The 19,710-nt window shown below is 38.3% G+C and overlaps 1 protein-coding gene across 5 annotated transcripts in view; it reads right to left on the bottom strand.

Moving 5' to 3' along the window:
* The window catches only part of Rbm6 (RNA binding motif protein 6), a 122,171-nt gene that overhangs the window by 68,181 nt on the left and 34,280 nt on the right, over nucleotides 1–19,710 (bottom strand). For 3 of the 5 annotated variants that reach the window (XM_041676948.1, XM_041676950.1, XM_041676949.1), the window contains exon 6: nucleotides 6,154–6,227. The exons of the other annotated variants lie outside the window; for them this stretch is intronic. In XM_041676948.1, the coding sequence (XP_041532882.1) occupies nucleotides 6,154–6,227 (74 nt within the window). The remainder of the gene's footprint in view (nucleotides 1–6,153; nucleotides 6,228–19,710) is intronic. 5 annotated transcript variants of the gene reach the window in all.

Below are 19,710 nucleotides of genomic sequence, written 5' to 3'. Positions count from 1 at the left end.
TTCCAGCCAGTGGCGCATTCCTTTAATCCCAGCATTCAGAAGACAGAGACAGGTGAATTCTGTGAGTTCAAGCCAGTCTGGTCTACGGAGTGAGTTCCAGGACAGGCTCCAAAGCTATAGAGAAGCTCTGTCTCAAAACAACAACAACAAAAAAAAAAAAAAAAAAAAAAAAGGAAAGAAAAGAAAAGAAAAAGAAATATATTTCCAAGTCTGGTTGGTGATGTGCACACAATCCCAGCCCTCAGGAGGCAGAGGCAGGTGGATCTATGTGAGTTCAGGGCCAGCCTAATCTACATAGTGAGTTCCAGGCCAGTTAAGGTTACAGAATGAGGCCCTTTCTCATAAATAAATTAATAAATATTAAATACAAATGTAATAACAAAGATGAACACAATGGAGACCCTACAAAACAAAAGAAAGAGAACCAACCAAACATTGCCAATGAAGGATAAAATGAATGAAAGCTTCACAGTTATCCCTTTCTCCTAGACAAAAGTGATGAAGGCATGAGCTAAAATACTCACATCTTCATACTTGATAAAGTTATTTCTCCAGACAGCTAATACACATACTCTGATAAGTTTCCCTGTCACAATACTGTTGCAGAGATTCTTCCTGTTTGACTTCTGCATGCAGGCACTGAGAAGCAGCTAGAGGAGAGGGGTCTTAGTTACTATAGTGAGCAGCACAAATATATACATAATCCACCATACTCTACAAAGCAAGCCAGCAGAATTTTCTTTTATTTCCACCTCACAGATCTACAAATACCAGCCAATGATAAAGAGATTTCTTATCAAGACAGCAAAAGGTTATGAAAAACTCACTTTAGAGCAGTTCAGCGAACCCTTAGAATATTTATAGATACAATCAGGCCCTGCTCTGAGGCTTTCACCAGATCTCTGACAAATTAGAGACTGTACCAATTTAAGTAATTCTGTAAGTAAAACTTGGAAAAAGGAGAACAATCTTCTATAAACACTTTATGTACTCTAAGGAATCATAAACATTTTATGTACTCTAAGGAGTCAGACCTTTTTTTACATTTTTGTCCTCCACAAGACTCCTAATTATTGTGACATTAAGGGTCTAAATCTAAATCCAGATACAAAAATAAATTTATTTTTTTAGAGTTTTGATCAGAAATTATTTGATATATAGAAGAAGACAGGACACATTCATCTCACTTCAAATGCTTACCAAGTGCCAGTTGCTTTGTTAAGTATTCTGCATACATTATTCATGAAGAATCACTTCTCAACAAGACTCTCTGACTATCTTATAGGCTCTCAATAGCCTGCTCTCCTTTTTTTTACTGTCTTTCTTTTCTTTTCTTTTTGGTTCTGGTTTTTCGAGACAGGGTTTCTCTGTATAGCTGTGGAGCCTGTCCTGGAACTCCCTGTGTAGAGCAGGCTGGTCTCAAACTCAGAGTCTACCTGCCTCTGCCTCCTGAGTGCTGGGATTAATGACCCGGCTATAGTCTATTTTATTTTTAAATAGCACTCAGCACTACTACATGTTATCCTACTTTTAATCTTGTCAACTTACTTGTCATATTTTTCCATTAAAATTAAGTAATATAGCCTATTTTGTTCCCTGTGGCATCCTCAGCATCCTGGCACACAAAAACACTCATAAATGAATGAAATGAATGATCCTGTTGAATCTACACTAGGGCTTATTGAGATATTAGGAATAGTGTGATTTTAGACCCAGGGGGGTTAAGAAATTTGCCACGGGTAAACTAAGACCTGCTTGCAGAACCTGTATTCCCTCTTCGTGTTGTAGTACCAAAGTAACATAGGGTTTATTTCCCTGAGGATCTCATATTTTTCCATCAATTTTTTTTTTGCCATCAAAATATTTACATGTGCTCTGAAGTATGAGAAAGGCTACTAAAAGAACACTGATCTGATCATGAAGATTATGGAGTTCAACAAGAGAGGATTCCATGGTCATGGGAGAAATAAGTATCTAGAAAATGGGACTAACTGTAAAGAAAGTGAAGATGTACTTTTGTTTTGAGAGATGCACCACAGCACCCATCTGGAGGTCAGAGAACAACTTGCCCTCCCTCTCCTTCCACTCAAGTAGAGGTCCCAGGGCTTGGTTCATTAAGTTTGACAACAAGTGCCTTTACTTGATCTTTGCCAGCCCAAATAAGCCTTTCCTCCTTTCTAGGTATAAGATTATAGGTTCCTAAAAGATAGAGCTTGGTTTTGGGGTTTGCTTTGTTTTGAGACAGAATCTTACTATGTATCCTGGAATGGCCTAAAAATCCTCCTACCATAGGTGTCCCAGGCACTGGAATTACAGGTGAACTCAACCATACCCAGATAGGGGCTATCTTAACTGCACTTCAGAACAGAGCACCACAAAGCACTCCTTCATAATGACCGCCACACCTGCAATACTATTTCGAATCTAGAAGAGTAATGTCTCTGTTCGTAAGTTTTTCTGGTTTCTTAATCACTAGGGGACCTGGGAACCATAAAAATTGTTGACTGAATGGCTAAAGAAGATGGAAAAGACATCTATAAACCACCTTCTCTTAAGTGTTGCTAGCACAAGTGAACATTTTTCCAAAGGTCCAACAGAATACCTGTTTGTAAAGAATGATTCCCTAGTTCCACCTGACAATACTGTTTAAGAGACTAGATATTTTATAGATAGGATTTTTTGTTGGGATAGAGAATGCTTTATATCTCTTATTATTTCCCTCCCTTTTTGAGTGCTAAGAATTGAAACCAGGGCCCTGTGCAAGCCAGGCAGTATTTCTAACACTGAGCTATATTCCCAACTAATGTTGATACTCTTTAAGATTAAAAATAGCTCTGATAAGCTGGGCATGGTGGTGCAGGCCTTTACTTCTAATTAAGGAGGTAGAGACACATGGATCTCTCTCAGTTCCAGGCCAGCTTGGTTTACCATAGAATCCCAGGTCAATATGTTCTATATTACGTAAACTGGTCTTTTTTTTTTTTAAGCTTTATTTTATGTACATTGCGTGAAGGTATCAGATCCCCTGGAACTGTATTTAGAGATGATTGTGAGCTCCATGTGGGTGCTGGGAATTGGACCCAGGTCCTCTAGAAGAACAACCAGTGCACCTTACCACTACGCCATTGTTCCAGCCCCATAAACTTATTTTTAAGAAACAACAACAACCAACTCCACATCAGACAGGGGTCTGATCTTCAAAATATACAAAGAACTAACTCATCAAAAGAACAAATAATCCAATTTAAAAAATGGAGTACAGACATAAACAGAGAACTGTCAAAAAGGAATCTAAAATGGCTGAAAGACACTTAAGGAAATGCTCAGCATCCTTAGTCATCAGAGAAATGCAAATCAAAACAACTCTGAGATTGCATCTTACAGCTTTAAGAATGGCCAAGATCAAAAACACTGATGACAACTTATGCTGGAAAGGGTGGGATAAAGGGGACACTTTGCATTGCTGGTTGGAGTGCAAGCTGGTACAACCTCTTTGGATGTCAGTGTGGTGATTTCTCAGGAAATTAGGAAGCAATCTTCCTCAAGACCCAGCAATATGACTTTTGGGCATATATCCAAAGGATGCTCAACCATGTTCATAGCAGCATTCTTTGTCATAGCCAGAACCTGGAAACAATCTAAATGCCCCTCGATTGAAGAATGGATAAGGAAAATGTGATATATTTACACAATGGAGTACTACACAGCAGAAAAAAAAATGACATCTTGAAATTTGTAGAAAATGGATGGAGCTAGAAAGCAATGGTACTTTAGGAAAGAACAGCACAAAAGAGATGCATCTGCCATGGTCCGCCCATTTATATTTCAACTACTCCAAAATAAGACAATGATAAAAGATTATTAAAAGCAAATTGCTTATGAATTAAATAAATATTCTCATTTTCAGAGAGACTAGTAGGATAGAATCATACAGATTAGAGCTTTCATTCTTCTCTCAAAAATTATAAGTAACACAATTTCTGATAATACTTATTGACGGACAGGCAATAAGAATCCTTTTAAGTGAAGGGATATGGCCCTCCATCCAATTATTCTGTGGTGACTGAATAGCAGAAAGTGCTTACACTACTACTAAGCTAGAATACATCAATAGTGTTCTCTAGAGAAAGGTATGCTGGCTGTTAATTGGTTTTTTGGTCAACTCGATACAAACCTAGGGAAGAAGGAAACTTAATAGGGATAAAAAACAAAACAACCCTTCATAAGACTGGCTGGAAGGCAATTCTGTAAGGCATTTTTCTTTTCTTTCTGTCTTTTTTTTTCTTTTTCTTTTTTTCAAGACAAGGTTTCTCTGTGGCTTTCAAGCCTGTCCTGGAACTAGCTCTTGTAGACCAGGTTGGCGGCAAACTAACAGAGATCCGCCTGCCTCTGCCTCCCAAATGCTGGGATTAAAGGTGTGCGCCACCACCGCCTGGCTTGTTTTCTTTTTCAAGACAGGGTTTCTTTGTGTAACAACCCTGGCTGTCCTGGAACTAGCTCTTGTAGACCAGGCTAGCCTCAAACTCACAGAGATTCGCTTGCCTCTGCCTCCCAAGTGCTGAGATTAAAGGCGAGTGCCACCATGGAAGGACAATTTCCTTCTTTCTTTTTTTTTTTTTTTAAATGATTGCTTTGAGAGGACCCATTTCACTGGGGGCAATGCCACACCTGGTTAAGTGGTACTGGATAGTATAAGAAAAGAGGCTGGGCAAGTCATGGGTAACAAGTCATGGGTAACAAGCCAGTAAGCATCATTCATTTCTAGTCTTTAGTTTCTGCTTTCCGGGTTCCCAGTGTGAATTTTTGCCCTACTTCGAACTTCATGATGAACTATGAACTGTAAACTGAAATAAATCCTTTCATCCTGAAGTTGCTTTTGGTCATGATACTTTGTCACAGCAAGAAAAAAACAAATTAAGATAGTGGCTCATAACTAATCTCAGCACTTAGAACCTCAGGCAGGAGAACTACCAAAGGTTCACATCTATCCTAAATTACACAATTAATTCTAGGCCTGTTTGAATTACAGAATGAGATTATGCCTTAAAATAAATAAGCAAACAACCCATAATACTATCTCCATTTTAATAAGGGAAAATCCCTCCCCTCAAAGAAGTAAACAATAAAGCTGGGCATGGTAGTGCAGGCCTTTGATTTCAGCACTCAGGAGGCAGAGACAGAAATGATCTCTGTAAGTTCCAGGTCAGCCAGAGGGGTAGTAAGTGCCATGAATCATGTAATCATGTTAAGTAGAGCCAAGTTGATGAGCAAGCACTAAGCTATAGAAAAAAAATTTATAAAATTACTCTCCTTTAGCAGAACCTTCTTTTGTGATGCACAGATGCTTCTAAGTATAGATAGTAGATATCTAACAGTCAAACTACATCCTTAAGATGCTTCCCCATCACATGATAGAGGATCTGAGACAAACCAAATTAATTTTCCCAAGAGAGAGAAAACAAAAAAACAAAAAACAAGAAGGAATCTGTTTAGCAATTCCTTCCCAAACCACTAACCAGTGTTCAATTAGATGCAGATTACAATTTCAGGTGGAAAGTTGAGTAACTCCTGAAAGTTCAAACATGAATGCAGACTCAATATTCACCAGCTCTGACTATGAACAGCCAATGACTTGAAACAAACTCCAACTGGCAAAGAACAATGAATGAGACAGACACAAACTATCCATTCCTCTTTTCTCCTCAATGCCACTCTTTCAAATATAACACATATAAGAGAAACCTTAGAGCCACAGGAATCACCATTAGTGTGACCTTCATCCTAAGTCTGGGAATGACCACTGATTGACCTAAAATTCCTGTGCAGGCAGATCCTTGAGAGCCTAGACAATAGAGGATCATTTGCATCAGGAACCTACACATCTTTATCACACTTCAGAGGGAAACACTCCAGATCTGTCATATTTCCCATGTACGGTCTCTGGAACAAAGTCAAACTAGAACTGGAACCTAATTTCTTAAATGTACCCTGTACACATTAACTCTTCTAAAAAAATTTCCCAGCTTTTATAAAAAGTTCCTTTGCACAACTGGTTTCTTGTACCTTTCCAAAGTGAAATTATTTGAAACCCTCCCTCCCCATATATTAAAATATATATCCTTTCAGCATCATTTGACCGAAGTATAAAGCAACCTGGTTGGCCTCCATGCATCCGATGGCATCTTCCAAGAGTGAAAACTCCACGCAGACATAGCCATAGTCGTAACCTGGGGACAGCATTTAAATACAGACGGGAGTGGTGTTAGTGCCTTGCAAACATAAAAGACACATTTATATCCCCTGTTCTGAATCCCTTCAACACAAGCCCTCCCACCTATCCCCACCCCTCGACACTAGGCAAAGGTGCTTCCACAAACAGAAAAAGTACTGAAGGAAAAGTCTGGGTGTTTCTGAAGTTTGAAATTCATTCCAAATGGCTTTTTTTCCTATTAACTAAGAAGATTCTTTGCCCTCTTCTCACTGCTGATCAGAAAAGGGTAATCCCAGAAATTTCACAGAAAATTCCCACAGAAAGTGTGATCCAAAACATTTTAAGGACAGGCTGAATCTTCTGGAAAAACAGCCAACAAGAACAGAAAAGAATCTGGAAAAAAATAATATATCCAAAGAGAAGGAAGAGAACCAAATACTCCAAAGCTATGCTAAGAGTCACCATTCTTCAAGCAGAAACCACCTTCAAAGACAAGTGCTGATGGAATAATGTGACTATTCTATTTGGATACACAGTAGGCTTCTGGTTAACAAGGAACAGACCATTTCAGCCACCACCATTACCACCACCACTCTACCCCTCCCCATTTCAAACTCAAGTCCAAAACCAGCTAAAATCTTTATGAAAGGAGAAAGATACAAAAGCATAAATTAAATAACTTGATCCAAAATTGTGCTTACATGCAAAAAGCTGATGGTAGAGCAAGCAAAGGGAAAGACGGCAGTTGTTAGTAACCAATGCATGTTCAATAACTCTAGGTATCATTATCAAATGCCTTCCACCTTAACAATGAAAAAGCATTATCAGCAGCACAGGTCTGAGGCTCTAACGATCCATGACACTGGAAAATTATGGGATTTACAAGCTGCTAAACTCTACTTATTAACCTGTCTCATATTTCCTGATACTGCTACCATATGACTGCAAAAACACTCTTGTCACTGCAATGTTCCACATGTGGTTTCCATGCTTCCTCCATTTTCTCACAGGATAAAAAACTCACCTCTAGAACTTACACTATGCAAATGGATAGAAAAATTAGATGTGATTTATTCAGATGAAAAATAAACAGAGGGAAAGAACACAACATAAAACCTATGTGGATTTTAAACATAAAGTAGATACAACAAGAAGAAACTGATAAACATTGAATGAAGGTATCCAAAACCATAGTTTACAGGGCAAGTTCCAGCATAGCCAAGGCTACATAGAGAAAGTGTCTTGAAAAAGAATTAAAAAACAAACAGTAACTTGGTTAGAGTCTAACCCAGTGGTGTAGAAGGTTCTAGAATTAAAGTCTGCTACCAACAAGAGACAAAAAGAAGTTGGCCTGGGTGGTACATGCCTATCATTTTAGCTGACACAAGAGAATTGCAACTCAAAGTCAGCCTGGACTAAACAGTGAGACCCTGTGTCAGAAATAAAATAAGGGCTGGAGAGCTAGCTCACCTATAGCACATTTTTGCTCTTCCCAAAGACTCAGCGGAGGTTCCTAGTACCCACATAGTGTTTCACAACTTTCTGTAACTACAGTTCCATGGGATGTAATGCTCTCTTCTGACCTTAACAGGCACCAGACACACCCATGGTATACAGACATATTTGCAGGCAAAACATTCATACATAAAAAACAATAAAGTAAATCTTTTCAATTCTTTAAAAAATAATAATAAACCTTTAAAAAATATACCAAATGTTTAATGATAGATGACTTTAGACTTGATAACTATTTTAACTACAAATGTTGCCATACAATGATACAATGATGTATATCCTTATTTTGAGTTACAGGAAGTGACCAGAAAGAAAAAAACGAAAGTTTGTAAAAACCTCAGCACTACTCCTGGCTGAGAGATAGAGAATTTATTTCTATTTTTATTTTTTAAAGAGTCTCACCATGTAACTCCAGCTAGCCTGGAACTCACTAGATTGGCATTGAATTTACAGTTATCTCCCTTCCTCTGTCTCCAGAGTACTGAGAATAAAGGCATGCACTACCACACCTACCTAGAGACAAAATTCTCTATCCTAATATCACAGTTATAGACAACTCCAACTTGTCTAAACTTACCACAAAATCAGGTTCCTCCTATTAGTATACCACACTTCAGTATACATATTTGTATACAACTGGTTAATCATAAAAAATTTTTTGTTATTTAATTACTTTCAAGTGGAGTTTTCTAAACAAAGTCAGTTTGAGATATATGTATATTTACAATATGCTATATAATATATTATAAAAATATACGTAAGACATTCTACTTTTTTTTTTTTTTTTTTTTTTTGGTTTTTCGAGACAGGGTTTCTCTGTGGCTTTGGAGCCTGTCCTGGCACTAGCTCTTGTAGACCAGGCTGGTCTCGAACTCACAGAGATCCGCCTGCCTCTGCCTCCCGAGTGCTGGGATTAAAGGCGTGTGCCACCACCGCCCGGCGACATTCTACATTTTTAAATGGTTCTAAATATTCTTTTGAAGCACCAAAGAATAACACAAAGGAACATAGATATCTTTTGTCACCAAATTTCTACTGTGAATACTCAAAAGCATGTCCATAACTAGAAAGGGGTAGCCATGGATCACACAGATGCTCTCTTGAATGCTTTGATTACCATTAAAAACATTATCAAAGGAGTGCACAAGAGTATGTAAAACAAAACTCTCTCCACAGGTGTCAAAACGAAAAAAAAAAAAACATAGAGAACCAATACCAGATTGCAAAGCCCTAAGTTTCCTTGCTATGCTTAAAGAGGCAAACACTGTGGCCCAGAAGAAAACAGACTGTGGGAAGAACAAGATGAATCATGACAACATTCATACTTTGTTGAAGAATAAGAAGGTTTTGATACCAAAGTCACTGGAAAGGAAAATATGTAGTTTATAGGAGGCACAATGAACATCTGTGTATATATATCAATTTAAAATCATGTGAAGTTCACAAGCCTACCACTCAAGTTTCTTCTGCATTAAAGTTTAGCTATCAAAAGAACACATAAAGTTAAGCTATATAGGGTTGTTTAAGGTATCCAATCTTGATTCCAAGCATTCTCTGCATTCAAACTTTACAGTTGTATCATAAAGATTTTCAGAAATCGCCAGAAGACAATGTATATAGTACCTGTTACAAACAAGGTTCTATTACAAAATCCTTTAAATATACTGGTTTAATTCCCACAAGAATACTATAAAGGTAATTATTACTATTTACTCACGGGAAACAAACAAAGAAAGGATAAGTAGTTTGCTCAAAGACACTTTAGTTTCAAAACCAGAGCTAAGTCTTTTAAATCCAAGCAGTTCAGATTCAAATGGATACCATTAATCACCACACTGTATCCTCTTTCATTTTTTCAGTATGAAGGTTTGAATGCTGGCACGTGCTAGGTAAGAGCTATACAACTGAGGTATCAATCTAATCTTATTCTTCTACTTAAAAAAAAAAACTACAGTGTGTGTGTTTGCATGCATGTGGGAATCAGAGATCAACTTTTGTTGTTGATTTTTGTGTTTAGAGACAGAGTTTCTCTGTGTGGCCTTGGCTGTTCTGGAATTCTCTCTGTAGACCAACTGGGCTGGCCTCAAACTCAGAGATCCATCTGCTTTTGCCTCCCGAGTGCTGAGATTAAAAGCATGCGCCACGGCACCTATCTAAAGGCAAAATTCTCTATCCTAATTTTACAGTTCAGAGTTCCATTTTAAAAAATCATTTTCTCTCCTTTTAGCACGTGGGCCTCAGGGATGGCATAAACAACCTTTGTGAAAAGCACCGTTATCCACTGAGCCACCCCACCAGTCTGTCTCATTCAAAAATTTTTAAAAATTAGAACACATTTTCAACATTTTCCCCTCCCCTCTACGTTCTTCCATGCCCCACCCTCACGTTCCCACTCAAATTCAGGGCCTGTTTTGCTTTGCTGCTGTTACATATTTAAGCACATAAACCTCTAAATACAACCTGCTGAGTCCATTTAGTGTTGCTTGTATGTTTATAATTTCAGGGCTAACCACTTGGTATTTTAATTCTCAGACAAGGCTAAGCTGCCCAGGCTGACTTATTTTTGTTTTGTTTTACTTATTTTAGCATTCTGAGACAGGGGTCTTGCTATGCAGCTCTGTGTGGCCTCAAATTTGGAGTAATTCTCCTGCTTTTACCAACAGAGTGTTATGATTACAGGAGAGTACCTCTATTCCTTGCTCCCAGGCTGACCTTAAACTTCAGTATGTAGTCTGAACTGCTTAAACCTGCTATTCTCTTGCCCCAGCCTCCTCAGTAGTTAGGCTCCAGTCTTTCACTCTGTAACAAGACCCTAAGATTGTTTTAAATAAGAAATCTTAAATTTAATTTTTTTCAGTCTTAATACAGGGTGAGTCTCACACACCTGAGAACAAGCCCTTTCTAGAATAAAGAAATACTGAACTCAGCAGCACAATAGCCACTCCTATTTCAATCCTGATAGCAGAATCAAGGGGAGTGGGCCTAAAGAAGCCAAGTCAAAAGTATTCACTCTCAATAAAAACCTCTATTGGTACCCACAACCTTTCTGAAAAGACAAAAACTAGAAATTCTTATAAAAGATGGCTATGAAATTATGTAGCAATATGGAATTACAGAGCAATTAAAATTTTAAAAATGAATACACCCTCAATGATAATTATGTAAATGATACAAAAAAGACTGGAATTAAATACAAACTGAATCTAACTCAGAAGTTAGAGACAAAAATCGGCATATAAGATAAAAACCATGCACTGTCAAAATTATACTTGGAGAGCCCAAGATGAAGAACAACATACCATCTTTCAACATAGGTAAATCCAACATTGCCAGTTTTTCCTCCAGCGTTGCAACAGATCAGTTTTCCTTTGGCTGACACCAGATGAAGAGGTTGGCTTGCATTTAAGGGCCACAATGTATGAAAAATATATCACTTTAAATAACAGAAGCACAGCCAGCATAGTAAATGCTCACACTCAGAGAAACTTGGAATTAGAATCCAAACGAAGTCTTAGCCAGGTCTCATCCCCACCTCCATGATGATTCAGTGAAAAGGAAAACAGGAATGTAGGAGAGGGAGGCAGGATTCAAGAAACCACAGATAATTATACAAAAATCTGAAAATGAATTAATGCAATACAATTGTATACAAAACAAAATGATTGTATTGCTATAATGGAATAAACTGGGGTTTTCTCGTTTCCCAGATTTTACAATTATGTTAATCTAAATTCACAAGAAAAGTTCTAGTCGTCACAGATAATTGTTTTACCTAGAGAAGTAACATTTTAAACCCATAAAGAATTATTTGGACTCAAGATGGTAAAAACTGCCAACAATTCCACAAATAGATTTTTACCAAAGGAAGTAACAAAGCGTCTATTTTATTACCTTTTAAAAATGCTGTTTTTCTGGGAAGACATCTTGGTAGGCTAAAGGACGTTTGTATTTATATATATGGCTACTAAAAAAAGCATAACTGACTCCATTTTCTAACCTAAATGCACAGAACTTCTAGAAATGTAAATATTTCTTTAGCGTTTTTAGGCAGCTAAGAAGATTAAGAACAGGGGAAAGAAACTCTAAAAAGGTGACACTTTCAAATCTTGGCTAGAAAGATCTAAATTTGACCTCAGGACTCACATGATGGAGAGAACCAATTCCCCCAAGTTGTCCTCTGAGCACTATACAAGAACTGTGACAGTCTTGTCACAATGCATATACACACACATCTTATCCATCTTCATTAATCATTTAGTAACCAAAAAGTATCTATGAAAATTAATTAGGTAGTTAAAGAGGATTATAAGGTACAGAAAGAAAACAAAGACCTGATAAATAATATCCAACCCAACCCAAAACTAACTCTTTAGTCTCTATTGCTTCAAAAACATTGATTCTACAATGCTAACAAACACAATCTCAGCTTGTTTAAGTCAACTGTTAGTTTACAACCGGCCCATCTTTTAGACTTTTTTATTGATTCTTTGTGGATTTCACATCATGTATTCTGATCCCATTCGTTTCTCCATCCTTTCATATCTACCCTCTGCCCTTGTAAACATGTCCCTACCAAATAAAAATAAAATTTAATGAAAACTAAACCAACCAAACAAACAAACAAAAAATCAAAAAACGTAACATAAAAAAAGAAAGGAAAACAAAGTCTTGGCATAGAAGCTATAGTACCCTTTAGTCCATTCGTCTTTACTTGTAAATGTACATTGCAATGAGTCTCGTTTGAGGCCTCTGGCTTCTGCTACACCCTCTTACTAGGTCCCTCACTGGAATTCCTCTTAGATATCTTAACTGCTGCCCTGTGTCATGGAGACCCTGAAGCTTTGTATCTGCAGGTCTGACCCCTTTACATGCTCCAGCAGTTCATAAATGAGGTAGATATTGGTTGGGGTGGGCCAACTCATAGTCCTGGTTCTGGACCTGGATGTTAGCTAAACTGGTCAACCTGCCAGTATCCCCTCATCAACACCATCAGGGCAAGCAATCCAGTACTGCCCTGGTTAGCTCACCCACTGCAGCAGGCAGCAAAGAGTGGGGCCAGTACTCCTGTTCTCATGTCCTAGGACCAGCTCACTCACACTCATATCACCAGGGTCAGTTCTACTGTTTTGCCCAGGCAAGGTACCCCGTGAGACCAGTTCTCCTGCCTGCAGCAGTTGGCAAGGAGAGAGGGCATGCATCTTTCCCTCACCCATGCCACCACATGGCAGATGAGGGAGGCAGAGTCAGTACTCCTGCTCTCATGCTGCTCCTGCCCCCACCCCATCCTGCTCACCTGTGCCCCCAACAACAGGGTCAACTCTATTGTGCTACCTGGCTGAGGTACAGGGCCCAATCTTCCTACTGCTGCAGCTGGTGATGGGCAGAACCAAATCTCCCACTCTCAAAACTCAGGGCCACCTCTCCCACGAATCACAAGTAGTAAGGGGTGGGGGATGGGAGAGAGCATCTTTCCCTTGCCCACTACACCATATGGTATGGGTGTGTAGGGCCAAAATCTCCCAAGGCACATTCTGGCCAGATCACCTGCAGCCCCAATAACTGGGTCAACTCTATTGTGTTGCCCAAGTGAGGTGTAAGGCTCACTCTCCTAAATGCTGCAGCTGGTGAGGGGCAGGGTCAGCTCTCCCACTCTTAGGACCAGTTTTCCTAGCTGCAGAAGGCAATGAGGGGCAAGGGATAGGCCCACATTTTGAAACAAACATTTTGTTTAAATAAATGAGATAGGCAGCCCTACCTTCAAAGTTATCTAGAAAACCTCAATTGACATAAACCCAGATGAATTTCCTATTTAAGAGTCTATTGGTTGAACTTCAACAATACTAGAACTGACATGACAACTATGAAATGCAAAAGGAGGATTAAAATTATAGATTTTTGTTTCTTCTTTTTGTGTGTATTTGTGTGCACCCATGGGGGGCATCAGATCCCCCGTAGCTGAGTAACTGGAAGTAATGGTGCTGGGAACTGAACTTGGGTCTCCTGAAAGTATACAAGCATTCTTTTTTGAGGCAGGCTCTCACCATGTAACTCTAGCTGGCCTGGAACTCCCTACCTCTGCTTCCAGAGTGTGGGATTAAAGGCATGCAAGCACTCTTAACCAATGAACCATCTCTCTAGGATTTTAAAGAAATCAGGATTGTGGGAGTCGCTGTTTATTTTATTGAAATCCGATTTAAATAAAACTTTTTCTCTAAACAAAAGTGTTGTTTCTATAGAAGGAAAGTACTGGAGACAGAAGCAGGAATATTTCTAAACTTTAGGCCTGTTGTAGAATATTATTTTAACTGTGTAAAGATGTGTCACATTTGTTTGTGCTGCATTTGTTTAATGATATAAGAATCTGTGTTTAATTATGTAAAGATGAGTTGCATTTGTTTCACTTTGCCTAACTAAGGCACCTGATTGGTCTAATAAAGCGCTGAACAGCCAATAGCTAGGCAGAGAAAGGATAGGCAGGGCTTCCAGGCAGAGAGATTAAATAGGAGGAAGACTCTAGACTCAGAATAATAATAAGAAAAGAGAACAAGGGAGAAAGAGAGGAACATTCCTGGCTCCAGCAGGAAGACAGGCATGAGAAGCAGTGAAAGTAGGATACACAGAAAAAAGGTAAAAGGCCCTGAGGCAAAAGGTAGAGAAACAGTTTAATTTAAGTTTAAAGAAAAAAAAAAAGCCAGAATGCGCCCAAGCTAGGCCAAGTTTCTGTGCCATGATTTGATAGTCCTTTTGTACAGAGGCCAGCCTAGTCTACATAGTGAATTCCAGGATGACCAGGGCTATGTGGAGAGATCCTGACTCAACAAAGAAAACACTGACAGAAATTGTAGGGAACTTGATTCCATGGTATCTACATCTCTGAAAATAGAGAATTTTAGAAGAAAAGTAATATATCAAAAAGGTAAATAATTTTAGAAAAAAAAAACGATTTAGGTATCAGGATTGCAATCAATGGGAATATACAACAAAAAGGACTAGTAACTTGTTTTATTAAAATTAAGAAAATCTCTTAATTTTTGTTTCTTCTCTCTTTTTGTGTGTATTTGTGTGCACCCATGGGGGGCATCAGATCCCCCGTAGCTGAGTAACTGGAAGTAATGGTGCTGGGAACTGAACTTGGGTCTCCTGAAAGTATACAAGCATTCTTTTTTGAGGCAGGCTCTCACCATGTAACTCTAGCTGGCCTGGAACTCCCTACCTTCTGGGAAAATGAAACTCATCACTTTGACATTTTAAGAGCATTTCTAGTTTGCTTCCATTCAACTATGCATATAAGGACTGCTGGGGGCGGGGGCTGGAGAGACAGCTCAGCAGTTAAGAGCACTGACTGCTCTTCCAGAGCACCCACATGGCAAACAGCTGTCTATAACTTCAATATCTGACACCTGATGTGGAATTCCCCTCTGTATGCTGTGAATACCATTGGTTAATAAAGAAACTGGTTTGGCCTGATAGGGTAGAACAGGACTAGGTGGGGAAAACTAAACTGAATGCTGGGAGAAAGATGGGCAGAGTCAGAGAGAACCCATGTAGCCCCACAGGAGACAGCCACAAGAACTTTAGCTGGTAAGCCACAGCCACATGGCAATACACAGATTAATGCATATTAATGTGGTAAATTAATATGTAAGAGTTAGCCAGTAAGAAGCTAGAGCTAATGGGCCAAGTAGTGATTTAATTAATACAGTTTCTCCATGATTATTTCGGGGCTAAGCAGACACCCTCACACAGGCATACATACAGACAAAACACCAATGCAAATTAAAAAAATAATTAAAAAAAAGGATTGCTGGTTTATAATAGAGCCAATAAAATAAGGAAAATATACAGATATACTGGTTAAGTTTCTCAAACTGCATATGGTTCTATTTTATTTAGTTTTCCATGTGGACCAATTAGTTACTTAGAGAAAATAAAGACATAGGGATGTGGATTAGTGTTAAAACCTTGGGTTTGTTCCCCTGTACTACACACAAAAAAAATAAAAAATAAAGGAAAAAATGTTCAGTTTTCCTTCTTCATTTTCTGAGACAAGATCTTACTATAAAGGCTACTTAAACTAGTCCTGAACTCACTACACAACCCAAGATGGCCTCCAACCGAATAACCCCCCCCCCCCCCGCTTTAATTTACCCAATGCTGAGATTATAGGTAGGTATTGCCACAGTCCACTACTTTTATTTCAAAATCTGAAATTAGCCACAAGTGTCATTTTATCCTGATGATAATAGGTCCAGCAGAACAACCATTAGGAAACTTTCTTACTCGATTTATTTTTAATACATTGGCAGTGTGAACACAATGGAGGATAATGTCCTACTTAGAGACCAGAGACCATAATCTAATGAATGAGTCAAGAAGAGAGGAAATAAGCAAAGTCTATTTCCAGATACTAATTAAGTCAAAGGAGAGCAGTTATTTTTTTTTTAAAGTCAGTGATCTCATTCAAATCATATTCTCACTCCTTTTCCACCATTACTCACTCCCCCACCGTACACAAAACAACCAATCAGAAAATAAAAGGGGGGATAAAAATCTTTGTAAACCTGTTTTTCTCGAGGCAAGAACACACTTCATCCCAGGAGAAAGAATAGAGTAACAGAAGGATCAAGAGAGAAGATCACCTGTAGCAAACTGACCAAACAACTGAAGTCCCAGACAGAGACAAAAGTCTTCTTTTCATTGCTGTATCCCCAAACAAATAATATCATAGCATTTGGCTCATTCAATGCCACATCAATCAGAATGAGCATCATAACTTGGGCAACATAAAAGTAAGTTATAGTTATAGTTAAGTTATAGTTCTGAACATTGACATAAAACTACAATTAACTCACACGTGATCACAGTCAAGCCACATGTCTCTGGGCTTTGTTATCTAATATGTGGAGTAGAAATGATTAACTCCTTTTTTTGCTTCTTTAGTTTTCTTCCAGACAGAATTTTGCTATGTAGCCCAGGCTGACCTCAACTTACAAGAATCTCCTGCCTCAGTTTCCCAAGTTCTGGGATTATAGATATAGTTGTGAACCACCACCCCTGCCTGTGATAATAATTCCTATAGAGTGGTTTCTGGGATGCAATAACATCTATCAGTACTTCTTTGCTTCTATACAAAGCACAATCAGGAAATAAAGAACAGAGTTGCCTCTATGGCACCGAGTCTCAAATATCCCTAGCATTAGTATTTTAAGAGTTCAAGACAGTATGAATTTCCTCATTGAGTTCTAGTGCATATGAAAATATATTTGCTTCCTATATAGGCTACAAAAATCTCCTAATTTTGACTAGGAAAAAAATACATGATCTATAAACACCTTTTCCATTGTCTTGGTCCTAGCACAAAATGACCCTCAACACTGTCTTTGATTGTTTTTGAGAAAGGGTCTCATTATATAGCCCTGGCTGGTCTCAAAGTCACAGAGCGCTGCCTGCCTCTGACTCCTGGGTGATAGGATTTAAAGTATTGACTGTCACACAAGGCAAAAATCAATCTCAAAATAATCTCCATTAAAATTTCCCCCAAAACTTCTTTTTACCACATTTGTCAAACTTTTTTTCCTTTCTTTTTTAGTAAAAGTAATCTGGGGCTAGAAAGATGGCTCAGCAATTTGCCACACAATCCTGATGACCTAAGCTTGATCCCCAGTACCCATGGTAGGAGATTCCACAAAATTGTTCTCTGACCTCCAAATATGTGCAATGGCACACCTATGCACACACATTAATAATAAAACTGAAATTAAAAAAAGTGTTTTCTAGGGTTTCGTATTAGTCCAAAAGACAAAAGGGGCTGGGCATGGTGCTGTACACCTTTAATTCCAACACCAGGAGGCAGAGGTAAATGGATCTCTCTGAGTATAAGGAGAGTATAAGGACATTATACATAGTGAATTCTAGGACAGTCAGGGAGGCATAGCTGACACCCTGTCCCCACCCCCCAAAGGGGTACATTTTTAGTTTTGTTTTTGTTTCAGTTTTTCTTTTCTTTTTTCTTCCTTTTGGATTTTTGAGACAGGGTTTCCCTGTGAAACAGTACAGTCCTAGCTATTCTGGAACTAGCTCTTGTAGACCAGGCTGGCCTTGAACTCACAGAGATTCGCCTGCCTCTGCCTCCTAGTGCTAGGATTAAAGGTGTGCGCCACTGCCGCCTGGCTCAGTTTTTTTTTTTAATTTTTTTCTTTTTTTCTTTTTTCTTTTTGAGACAGGGTCTCACTATGTTGCTCAGGCTGGCCTCAAACTAAAAAATCCTTCATGCCTCTGCCTTTCTAATGCTGGGGTTAAAGGCATGTGCAATCAGTATGGCTGAAATTTTTAATTAGCAATACACGGTTTTAAATTACTTACAGTGTTAAAATAACGAAACAGGAAACACTATTCCCAGGAATTTAAGAATACAGCATGTACCTAGGATGCAAGATCCCTAGCTAGGTCCAACAACCAGCACCAAAACAAAAGGAAAGAAACTTTACTCTCAGTGCATATTTTTAGAAATTAAAATTAAATCGGCCCACTCACTGTTCAATGTTCTACTTCTAGAAATTGCACATAAATGCTAATTCACTTTGGGGCTGAAAAACATATGCTAATATATAATACTATTTAACCATCAATTCAGACATAGCCTCTATAGTTGCCAGGAATTTCTATAGTATATAGTAATAGTACAATATAACAATATAATGTAACCTGACTAATTCTTTCTTCTTTGATTTAAAGAGAGAAAAGGCATTTAGTGAGACTAAAATAAGTTGTACCTTTCAAGGTTTCTTAGGGCTTACTGTTTGTAATGATCTTTGAGACTTTAGAATTTTAAAATACAATTTTTTAGACATTTTTAAAAGAAATTTAAAAAATTTATAAATTCATTTTTCTTTAAAGACAAGGTCTCTGAATTGCTATCCTAAAACTCATCATGTAGAGCAGGCTAGCCTCTAATTCACAGAGAGCCTCCTTCCTTTGCTACTGAATACTGAGATCAAAGGTGTATGCCACTATACCAGGTAAAAACTCAAATACATTTTAAGACTGCAAATAGTACTTTTTAAAAACTATCTCCTAGAGCAACAGGGTATGGTGGTACTTGCTTATGGTCCTAGCCAACAATGATGATGAGACAAAAAGGATCACTGGAATTCAGGAGTTTGAGGTCAGTCTATAAAACAAAACTGCACCTTCTTAAATCAGGCATGGTGGCAGATACCTGATTCCAGCACTTCAGAAGCATAAAAACCATATAACAAATTCTAGTCAAGCCTGAGCTATAAGAACAAAATAAAAACAGTGGCTAGAGAGATAGCTCAGGAGTTAAGAAAACCCAGTATTCTTATAGAGGACTTGGGTTCATTTCCCAGCGCTCACATGGTGGCTCACAACTGTGTAACTTCAGTTCCCGGGATTCCAATACCTTCTTTTGGTCTCTCTGTAGGCACTGCACACATAGGGTGCACTTATATACACACAGGTAAAACATTCATACACATAAAGTAAAAATAATTTATTTTTTAAAAAGGGAGTGATGGTGCAGGCCTTTAATTCCAGGACTTGGGGACAGAGACAGGTGGGTTACAGATAGAACAAATAAATATTTCTGATCTCTGTAAATAACAATAACATCAGCATCTCTTTAGATATTAATTCTTTTTTAATCCTATTACCTCTAATTGAGGTCTATGGTTTGATGAGCTCCCTGAATTTCAAACAAGAAAGGTAATCCTCCAAGCAACAAATATGAGAAGCAAAGATTAAGAGGTGTTTAGCGCCAGGTGGTGGTGGCACGTGCCTTTAATCCCAGCACTTGGGAGACAGAGACAGGTGAATCTCTTAGTTCGAGGCCAGCCTGGTCTACAGAGCGAGTTCCAGGGCAGCCAGAGCTACACAGAAACAGTGTCTCAATCAATCAATCAAACGAAAAAACACACAAATGTGTTCATAGTAATATACTCTCTATATATAATAAATAAGAACTT

This window comes from Microtus oregoni, unplaced genomic scaffold, assembly GCF_018167655.1.
Source record: "Microtus oregoni isolate MIOR12 unplaced genomic scaffold, Mior012 000028F_ref0000031, whole genome shotgun sequence".
Taxonomy (NCBI): Eukaryota; Metazoa; Chordata; class Mammalia; order Rodentia; family Cricetidae; genus Microtus; species Microtus oregoni.
Note: the sequence above shows the minus strand (reverse complement) of the source record. Positions and strands in the feature narration are given on the sequence as shown.